At 36.8% G+C, this 10,924-nt stretch overlaps 3 protein-coding genes across 16 annotated transcripts in view; 2 read left to right on the plus strand and 1 right to left on the minus strand.

Annotated features, from left to right (window-relative positions):
- On the plus strand, positions 1-4,539 carry LOC109832966 (pumilio homolog 12-like). Of its 2 annotated transcripts, none has more exons than XM_020400471.1 (6): positions 1-19; positions 821-2,299; positions 2,383-2,545; positions 3,330-3,493; positions 3,573-3,831; positions 4,096-4,539. In XM_020400471.1, exons 2-6 carry the CDS (start codon positions 906-908, stop codon positions 4,204-4,206), a joined length of 2,091 nt encoding a protein of 696 aa, XP_020256060.1. In that variant the 5' UTR covers positions 1-19; positions 821-905; the 3' UTR covers positions 4,207-4,539. The 2 variants fall into 2 exon arrangements, with proteins under 2 accessions (XP_020256060.1, XP_020256061.1); XM_020400472.1 differs by lacking the exon at positions 4,096-4,539 and adding an exon at positions 3,883-3,926.
- Positions 4,887-8,392, plus strand: LOC109832967. The gene is made up of 7 exons (XM_020400473.1): positions 4,887-5,459; positions 6,352-6,458; positions 6,575-6,669; positions 6,970-7,046; positions 7,148-7,268; positions 7,739-7,798; positions 7,892-8,392. Exons 1-7 carry the CDS (start codon positions 5,068-5,070, stop codon positions 8,033-8,035), a joined length of 996 nt encoding a protein of 331 aa, XP_020256062.1. The 5' UTR covers positions 4,887-5,067; the 3' UTR covers positions 8,036-8,392.
- LOC109832968 (glutamate dehydrogenase 1, mitochondrial) overlaps positions 9,318-10,924 on the minus strand; it is a 15,848-nt gene continuing 14,241 nt past the window's right edge. For all 13 annotated transcript variants that reach the window (XM_020400487.1, XM_020400486.1, XM_020400488.1 and 10 more), the window contains 3 exons: positions 10,724-10,799; positions 10,543-10,629; positions 9,318-9,766 (listed from right to left, as the gene is read on the minus strand). In XM_020400487.1, coding sequence (XP_020256076.1) covers positions 9,581-9,766; positions 10,543-10,629; positions 10,724-10,799 — 349 coding nt within the window. In that variant the 3' untranslated portion in view covers positions 9,318-9,580. The remainder of the gene's footprint in view (positions 9,767-10,542; positions 10,630-10,723; positions 10,800-10,924) is intronic.

Raw genomic sequence — 10,924 nt, forward strand, 5'->3', positions numbered from 1 at the left:
TTGTCTTCCATCATCATCGGTGAGTTTTGTCTTGATCATCCATCGACGCGCTTTCGGTTTCTTGATTTGATATGATTGTGTACTCCCCTGTTTTTGTTGTTTGTTTGTTTGATGGGTTTTGCTAAAAATTTGATTTTGTTGCTGGGTTTTTTTGTTTGTTTTGGATATAATTGAGATGCGTGGGGTTTTATTTGGGACGATCAGGGGTTAAGGGGTTTTGCGATTTGGGTGCATTTGATTGGGGGTTTTGGGATTGAGTTTGATGCTTTGATGTCTTTGTTGGAACCCAATTCTGGTTCTTTTTCTGTTTGGGATTTATCTTTTCATAGGATGATTCTTATGGGTTTGATGTGGTGATGATCTGGGCTGTCGAGTTTTAGATTGATTGATTTATGTAACTGATTGAATATATTGGATCATATTCTCGTTTTCCCACAAAACAGAGTTATTTTTGTTGCACGTGAGTTGTCAATTCTTGGATCTTTATTAGAGAGAATTTCTTGATGATAATGAATTTGGGGTTTTAGTTTGATTGTACGAATAGATGGAGAAAAAAAACATGTACCTTTACTCAGATCTTCTGTGTTTTGTTCTATGTAGCAACATTGGATGCCGATAATTAATTATCTATGTTTTCTTGTTAGATCACCTATTTTCCTTTGATTCATAAGGGGGGAAATGCATATACTAATAATTCTACAATTTTCTATTTCTTTATATTTTTATACTTGAACTAATATGATAACTGAATTAAATAGTCCTTGATATAAACATTGGTACCTTCCGATTTCTGATCAAAGCATAAACTCTCTTCTTGAAGGACTAGTTGGTGGATCTGCATTGTTAAGGAGACCTGGCTACATTGCACATTCATCAACTCTATCAATTTTCCTCCTAATTAAGTTATGGAAGGAGAAAGAACTACGGAACCTGAAATTGATGAATTCGAGATGCTTCTTGGAGAAATCCCTGCAACACTAGGGAATGCGAACGATGAACATCCTATTCCTGATGAGATTTTGTCGGTTCTGCAAACAAACTCAATAGGGGAGAAGAACAAATTGACATCTCCTCCTTCGAGCAAATTCATTGACTTGTACAATTATGATATGTCGTATGACCAAAAGCTTGATAGTCTAAACAACGGGTATGATGCACGTGCATTGAATGGTGAACGAGATCAGCCCAACTTGCGTGATGATAAATCTCTGGTGTATGCATTTGAGGAATTAAGCTTTAAGAATAGGATATTACCAAAACCCACCAATCCTTTGTTGGAGAACTATGATCAAACCTCCCCAGTTCAGTGTTCCTTCAACAATTCAAGGACTCTCTTTGGTCTAGATTCTTTAGAAATGCCTCTTCCATCATTGCATCAACCTGTGACTGGAAATTATACCGGATACAATGATCTTGAACTGAAGAAGAAAAAACCTGAGATCATATCGAAAGACTTGGGAGGCCATCAGCAAAGATTTCCAGTCTACAATGGAGCTATGCCCTTATTAAATCCGAGACTGCAAGCATATCAGCAGCAATTCCTTTTGGAGGAAGAAAGGTATCCTAGATTAGAGCAACAACACTTACATCAACAACAGCTCCACAATCACATTCACGGTGTACAGAATATGAATTCAGCTATTAACCCTTTAATTGAAAGTGGAATACAGTCCTACTATGAGATTCCTAGAGACCCAAAGTCATATTGGAACAAAGATGTTACTCATAGAGGATACACACAGTTTGATGTTTCTGCAATGGGCGGTGGCCTTCATCAATACCATCTTCAGAGTTCCTTTGGAAGAGTCGAGGGCTGTAATTTTCCTCATAGATCCCAGCTATACAGTGGCAGTGGTGAAGATTTCTCTCAACAGGAAGTTTTGCTCAAAGTTGGGAAACAATACTCTCCTGAAAAAATTTTGACGAGATCACATGGGGTGAATTCATTGAGAGATCTTAGATCTTACTCTACAATTAATCAATTGACACCTAATTCAATGTCAGTTCAGGTGAAATTCAATTCTCTGGATGAAGTTACAGGGAGAATCTACTCTTTGTCAAAAGACCAGCACGGTTGCCGATTCTTGCAGAACAAGTTCACAGAAGGTAGTTTGGAAGATATTAATAAGATCTTTCTCGAAATTATTGGTCACATTGTCGAGCTCATGACGGATCCTTTTGGGAACTATTTAGTTCAGAAGTTGCTTGGTGTTTGTAATGAGGATCAAAGAATGCAGATAATTGATGCCATTACCACAGAGGCGGGCTTGCTGATCAAAATCTCATGTAATATGCACGGGTATGTGTTCTTTCTAGCATAATTATATGAACCATGAGAATTTATTGTGTTTGTTTCTTGATTGCTTTTCTCGCCCAATGCAGAACCCGAGCAGTGCAAAAAGTGATTGAAACCCTCAAAACAACTGAGCAAGTTTGCACAGTAGTTTCCTCTTTGAAGCCTGGTATAGTTTCATTGGTAAAAGATGTCAATGGCAATCATGTTGCACAACGCTGCTTGCAGTACTTTTCTCCTCAGCAGACAGAGGTAGGCTTTATTTTGTGGATCACGTGACTCAGTATGATACTTTGTGTTGAACCCTATGTTATCCTTCTTCCACCTGCCTTCAAAATACTTACATAACTTCATTTAGATCCATATTCTAACTGATATTTTTGCCCTTCCCAAATAATTGTCAAGTGTTTCTGTGTCAGTTTTGGTCCCTGAAATGGAGTGCCTTAGAGTGATGGCTCCCTATTGTAATGGCGAAAGAATTAATATGATTGCTATAGTTGGATATGTGCTTAAATTGATCCTCATCTGAAATCCTACAATCAAGCGTGTGCTGACCTTCAAGAGAATATTTTGCACATTTAGCTCTTATTCAAACTCACCTTATTCAGTATCCTTGTGAGGTCTGAAATTCACGGTAAATGGATGCTCATATGAAATTGTCATATGCTTCAACATGCAATATGACAGTTGCAAAATGATTAATTTAGCTAAATTTCTCTTTTCTAATCGTGGATTCAATGAAAGCATAATTATGATGCTTCCCTTATAAATAGCAGGTCTGTCAGAGAACAACCAGCCACTTCTTTCTATCTTCTATCTTTTTTAGCCTGGTTGAATTTTGTGAATTGCAATAACTATTGTTTGTGATACTTCTGAGGAGTATAAAAATATGCTTATATTTCAGGCAGTGCGGAAAAACTAACTTCACCTTGATTATTTTTAAGTTTAAATGACACATAAGAGGTTATCTCTGTTGCATTATACATTGAACACTCGAAAGTATGAATCTTCCTTTTTTTCTTCCTTTTTTTTACAGTTCCTCCTTGATGCTGTGGTTTCTCACTGTGTTGAGATTGCAACGGATCGTCAAGGTTGCTGTGTGCTTCAAAAGTGCGTACATTATTCATATGGTGATCAGAGAAAAAGGCTGATTTCTGAGATAACCTCTTATTCCCTTGTTCTTTCTCAAGATCCTTATGGGTAATCCTTGTGCTCTATGCAATTGTGCATATAGATTCTTTTCTCTCTCTTATAAATTTAATGCTCGGAAATCTTGCAGAAATTATGTAGTGCAATATGTACTTGATCAGAAGGTCCCATGGGTAATCACTGCTGTAGTGGATCAATTAGAGGGGAATTTTGGTTTTTTATCAATCCAGAAGCATAGCAGCAACGTGGTGGAGAAATGCTTAAACCTTGCAAAAGAGGAAGATCGTATTAAAATCATCAAGGAATTAATGAATTCTCCCCTGTTCCTCCAAATACTACAAGATGCATATGGAAATTATGTCATTCAATCAGCTTTGAAGCTATGCAAGGTAGATGCATATGGAAATTATGTCATTCAATCAGCTTTGAAGCTATGCAAGGTATATTTGTAGGGTTATTTGCTGTCTTAGACTTACTACCTGGCCTGTATCAGCTTTGAAGCTATGCAAGGTATATTTGTAGGGTTATTTGCTGTCTTAGACTTACTACCTGGCCTGTAGTTTCATTATTACAGATAGACCCCCTGGGTCAAATTTTTTGGACTCTATTACCTCAGATGAACTCACTAATACCAATTCGTTCGTTGCATTCAGGGGGCTCTTAATGCTGCTCTTGTGGAGGCTATCAAGCCTCATGTGCCAGTACTACGGAGTCACCCATATGGAAAGAAAGTCATCTTGTCGAGCAGCAACCTGAAGAAGTGACATTGTGCACGATTCATTTTGTCAAGATCTTTCCAACCTTGTAACTTACGTATCATTTATGCGCTCAAGAGAGTTTTGAAGAAAATTTTCGCTGAAGAAAGTAGAATGCATGTCGATAGAGAAAGAAGAAAAATATGTACATCTTTGTATAATAAAGGATATTGAGGAAAAGTGGAGTCTGTCTCTGTGTCGTGTATTGCCAATCACTGGTATCTATGTTTTGGTCCTTGGGTTAAAATCCCTTTTGTATACATGTCTTTTGCTAATGCCTTTAGGGCTTCCCTTCTGTGAACATGGAAAACTTACTATTAAATATGAAGTATGTTTAGATTACTTTGTCCCCTTTGCAAAGAGTATTAGATTCATGCTATGCATATTGTTTCGATAATTGCCTGTTTTCTTTATTTAGCTCTAATTGATTACCATGAGCAGAAAATATGTCCTATTTATCAATGCTTGGACAATCATCTGCGGGCAAATTACTATAAAATTTCATGTTAATTTGCAGATTGACTGTTATCCACAGTCATCTTCTAAATGAAATGGTAAGAAAAAAGGCTTATTATTTACTAAAGTTACTATCTACGTTTTTACAGATTTAAAGTTATCCTGGCTTTAAGCTTTTCTCTCATAACTACTTTTTGTGCAGACTTAAAATATGGCGACTTATCAAACTGATGTGTGGTCTCCATTTCAAAGTGTGCTCAACTCAGCAATGAAGCGAAGAGTAGCAGCCACAAGTGCAAGTCCCCTGTGATCCAAAATCTCTCTTCCAACCTCTCCTTCCTTTTCCCAAAATGGGTCTTTTCTCTTCAACTCTAGAACGCTGAAAAAAGGGAAGAAATTGGAACGACAGCAGCCATGTCAATAGCTGCAATCACGAACCCATCTCTATGCTCATGTCCTCCTCTCCCAAGAATACAATCCATCACCAAGCAAAACCATTCACTTATAAGCTTCTCATCTAAAGGCTCTTTAGCTTTTGTTTCGACTATTCAGTTGTCGAAGAGGTGGGAATTTGTAGCCAGAGCATCTTCGGCTACTGAGTCTGAGTCATCGAAATCAGAAGGTGAAGGAGGAGGAGGAGGAGAAGAGGTGAAGTTTGAGGAGTATGAGGTGGAAATAGAGAAGCCTTATGGATTGAAGTTTGCAAAGGGAAGAGATGGAAGCACTTACATTGATGCAATTTTGCCTGGAGGAGCAGCTGATGAGGCCGGGGTTTTCAGCGTCGGAGATAAAGTAATTGCTACCAGGTTTGATTGGAAATGATTATTGTTATTATTATTATTATTCCGTTTTTCTAGTTTATGGTCTTCCAAAGTTCTCACTGTAACAATTTTTGCTGGGATTATTATTATTATTCCGTTTTTCTAGTTTATGGTCTTCCAAAGTTCTCACTGTAACAATTTTTGCTGGGTTTTTTCTTCTTCAATTTTTTGTCTAGTATATGGTCTTCCAAAGTTCTCACTGTAACAATTTTTGCTGGGTTTTTTCTTCTTCAATTTTTTGTCTAGTACTTCTTTCATGTAATCTGCAATGAGTTACAGAGAATTTTTACATTGCAGTCAATAAGAGCTATAATTTTATTGCCCTCTCTCTGCCAATTTCATTGAGACTTCACTTAACATTTGGTTAGTTTGAAAGTTTACAAGCTACTCAAATATTCATTGTGAACTACTTTCATATTTCATCATGACCAACTTAAAAGAGGCACAAATTGTTTGATGGAATTTTTTCTTATTATCAAAATGGATCTAAAACATCCTTCTGTACCCATACTGAATTTTTTTAATCTCCAACTTCGACGTTCAACTTTATCCAATTGACAGAAACACTTTCCATATAAAGATTGAATAATCTTGAACCTTAACTCTGGTTCCGTTATTGTAGACTCTAAGTCATTACTTCCTAGGATTAAGCCACATCAGACGATCAAGGCATCCTGATAAGCGGAAACATTTGACTTGAGAAATTTTCTGAAATAGACAAATAGCATCTCCTCTTTGTCGGACAATTTGAATTTCCTTTCTTCGTAAACATTTGAGGTCTTCGTCTCAATTTCTTGTTTCCTATGGCTTTAATAGTTACAAAATTCTCAATTTCCCACGCTCAATTCAATAACTAAGCTTTTTTGCTCTCATGCAGTGCTGTGTTTGGGACAGAGATATGGCCAGCTGCGGAGTATGGAAGGACCATGTATACTATCCGGCAAAGGATAGGACCCTTGCTCATGAAAATGCAAAGGAGATTTGGTTAGTTTTCAGATGTATTTTATCTGCACTGACTTAACAAAGGTTTAAAAAAATATGCTGATATTTTAGTTCTCCATGATTTTGCATTTATCGTGTTGCTTTATTGAAACTGGTAGGAGCCCCGATTGATTCTGGTGAGCTCACTGAGAAGGAGATTATAAGAGCTGAAAGAAACTCTGGTGTCATCAGTAACAGGGTGCGGGAAATCCAGGTATTTCAGATGGCTCGTTTCCTCTACCTGTCTTAAATGCATTCTCTCTTTGAAACATTCTTATTCAAAGATAATGGCAAACTTTTTCCGATTTTTTTTTTTTTATCTGTAATCAGTGCAGACAGTTCAGTATTTCTTTTGTTATATAAACAAGCGTGCATGTTAGTATGCACTTGTATGTGTGGAGAATGCTAACTATTCACCTGCAAAAGCTCATTAATTTTGTCGAAAAGTTACTGAATAGCGATATTTTGGCACTTAGCATTCATGACAAGAGGTATTGCCCTAAATTGATATCAGATGCAAAATTACATGAGAAAAATGGGACAGAAGCAGCAAAGGGCAAATGATCTCCGTGAGGGACTGCAGCTTTACAAGTAATTTCAGCAAACCTTATCTACTGATAAATCTGAATAACAAGTTCACGTGACCTTTCTACATATTATCCTGCTTACTATTTATCATTTGTTGGCAATAGGAGCGGGAAATATGAGGAAGCACTGGAGAAGTTTGAATCGGTACTGGGATCAAAACCAGAAGCAAATGAAGCATCAGTTGCAAGTTACAATGTTGCATGCTGCTATTCGAAACTTGATCAGGTACCCAAGTAACAGTATGTTTATTCTATAGGATTAATTGTCGATATACCTCTGCCTAAATTTTGTTCTTAGCACTTAGATCCTAATGTCCAAACAGAGTTATCTTCCCATTATCTACATTCGCCATGTGGATGTCACGTGATGTCAAAATGTTGCGGAGATATTTTCTGATATTTCTGTGTGCTGCAGAGAGACCCGGTGCTCTCTTATAGCCTTATAGGCGTCAAACATGCACCGTTTTACTCTAGATAAAAATAAAAGAGACGGGGAGAGAGAGAGAGAGTTCTGTTTGGACACTAAGTAATCTAAATAGCAATAATTTTTTTAGCGATAATAAGTGGATAAAACCCACTATAACATAGAAGTCTGACCTCAGTTATCCCCATTTTATGACTTAATCCCGCAATTTAATTGTCCATGAGACTTCAAAGCTAGCAAGAGTCAACAAGTTTTTTGGCTTCCTTTCACAGGTACAAGCAGGTCTTTCTGCACTTGAAGATGCCATGCAAGCAGGATATGAAGATTTTAAGGTAAAATTGAGTCTTATTCACTTCCTCTAGCTTCAGTCCTTTTTTTTTCCGTATTGAACCTCAGCGATTTTTTATCTTTGTTTTCTGTTGCAGACCCTTCGTAGTGACCCTGACCTTGCTAACCTAAGAGCTTCTGAAGAATTTGAGCCTCTCATTAAGAAGTATGATGAATCATTCATTAACGAGAATGCTATCAATGCCATCAAATCTCTCTTCGGTATATTTAACAAGGATTAAGAGCAAAGGCTTGCTTCATGACAGAAGAAACAAAAACTAGTGATTGCATGCGAACTTGAGGTTTTTTGCGGCCATCGTCGACGAAGTTTCTGCGCTTACCAGGAGCTTTTCTCCAGAGCATTTGGCTGTGAAGTTTTCTACAGTGCCCTCTTTTTAACTCATTTTCCTGTGTGTTAATCGTAGAGTGGAAGAGGATTACATCTTCATAGTCATAGTGCTTATGAGAATCTTGTGTATCTGAGCTCGGTATATATATTCCCCAAATGTACACAGTATCTCCATTCTTTCAAGAGATATACTATAACTATTTTTCTCGACACCAACTTGAGTGCTTATTTGGATTTAAAGATTGTTTCCCTGAGGGTCTTTCAAAAAAAAAATCATTTGCAAAAACACATGCTTGCTTTGTTTGAGGGAAAACTTTGTCCACGTTATTGTTATATGAGACAACAATTTCATGTGGCAGACGGAAGCATAATTATTATTATTTTTTAAAGACCACTTTGTGGAAAACGCACACACTACAGAAAATGGTGAGTGCTATCTTTCGTAGAAACTGTGTTGTGCTAAATTGAGACACCATCATCCTTGAAAGTGAGCATCATATCTAGGTCCACAAAAGTATCACTGAAGACTGAAGACAGTAGAAATACAAACCAATGTCATTCAAAAGAGAACCAAACCCAATAGTAAGAAATGTGTGCAAACGGAAGGGAATAGTGCAAGATACCGCTTCAGGAAAAGGAATGACCCTGGACTACCTTCATCCAACCAAATAAAAAGAGTTTGAAAAGGGAAAATTATTAACAAAAGAATAATGATACATCACTGCATTGCTTTGTGATCAAGGCACATTAATTCTTATGTTTCCCTTTTAAATCACTCATTTGGTTTCTTCCTGGATCTACTCATTCAAAGGGATCCTCTCTCCACTTCCGTCTAGCTGATAAGAGGGATTACAGTCTCAAATCATGCAATAATATCTAATAATTGTGATCTTCGCTAACACCATAGCTCCTTTCTGAATAGCACTCATTTCTGTTCTTCACCCAATATAAAGTCATAATCATAAATAAGCAGTGAATTTACTTACCTAGTGGGAAGAAAATACTAATCCATTCAGAAAGAAGAATGTAAGCTTCAGTTAAAGTGATTATGATATCTTAAGCAAGCTGAGAAAAAAGATAAGCGCGCTGCAGCCAGTACTGCCATTTTCAGCAAAACAAATATCAGATGTTAAACTCTAGCTAAATGAAACTGCAATCAACTGCAAAAATGGAGCTAAACTCAAAAAGAAATAAATGTTACTATGATTGCATTTTATGCGGTAGCAGGCTGAATGGCACCAACCTACCCATAACTCTGAACTCACCCTTCAGTATATCTCCATTATATGACTCAGAAATGGAACCCCTATCAGTTGTCAGAAAATTAGAGTTCAATCATAAATGCAGAAAATATCCTGCTCATAATATTACATAGACCAAGCGTAAATCAACCAAACATTTATTAATTTCGCATCGGGGCAAGGCGGATTTTGTATAATTATGCTTCCCAGCCTCGGAGGAGAGTTGCTCTGGCAACTCGGTTGACTCCAAGAGTGAAGGCTCCCATTCGGAGGTCACAGTTGTGGGTCTTGCACATCTCCTTCACATGTTTGAAGCCTTTGGTCATGTAAGTCTTCAGCTCAGAGTTGACCTTCTCTTCATCCCACATGAATCCTTGGATGTTCTGTACTTGTGAATCTTGCTAATTATTAGTAAACGAAGGGAGAAAGGTATTTTGGTAGGTTTAGCATCATTAACATTTATATGTAAATTTTTTAGGTTGGAGATTATTTTTAACTAAAATACGAAATAAGGAAACTTATTATCTGTCAAAAAGCCATTCTATATGAACTTTTTTTTAATCTTTTTAATAGATATTCTATAACGAAGATGAGTACCGCAAAGGTTCAGTACGCATAAACTGTTGAAGGGCACATCCATATACTATGATGAGCAATCTGCACCTGAGTTTGAAATGTCAAGATAGATCTACAACTGCTTTTAGAGATGCATGGAAGCAGAAAATTATATAGATTTCATGATTACTTCTCTTCTAATGCAACTACTTTACTATACTTTATTTCCATAGAATAGTAGGAAATCTGTATTATTAGTTTAAAGCACAATAGTTTTTCAGTTATGTTTCTCATCAGCACAAGCATTTGATTACAACTTTCATGGAAATTTATATTAAAACATTTGCAGTGTTGTCAATATCTCAGGTCTAGTAAAGGAGGAACAATTAAAAAAAAACTAGTGATGGAAGTGCAGGAGAGAAGCACATCAATTTGATATTCAATGTAGAACAGGGATAAGTGATCAGCAAATATAATCTCCACAAAGTAAAATTCTGGGAAACAAAATTCTAGTGAATGTGAAAGTGATACATCAGATTGCTTTAAGTTGCTTTAAGCCTTCATTATAATACACAGAGATGATGCTAGTCAAGTAGTAGTTTACCTGAACCCACTCAAAATAACTGACAGTAACTCCGCCTGAATTTGCAAGTATGTCTGGCAGAATACATACTCCTTTTTTTGATAGAATCTGGAAAGGGAAAGGAGAAAACATAGGGATTTTCAATGGCTGGTTCCAAAACACTTCATCCTACTTAATACTATGAAACCTCTAAGTCACTTACCTCATCAGCCTCTGGGTCTGTTGGATGGTTAGCTGCCTCAATTATGAACTTGGCCCTAACGTCATTTGCATTTTCCCTGTAGATTTTTGTTTATATAAGTAAGTTCCACTTCACCCCGAAAATATTTTTTTTAAAAGGCACCATTGATAATCTAGGCACTTAAGCATTGAAAAATTCACACTAATTTGAATAATTATGAAA

Source organism: Asparagus officinalis, chromosome 3, assembly GCF_001876935.1.
Source record: "Asparagus officinalis chromosome 3, Aspof.V1, whole genome shotgun sequence".
NCBI lineage: Eukaryota > Viridiplantae > Streptophyta > Magnoliopsida > Asparagales > Asparagaceae > Asparagus > Asparagus officinalis.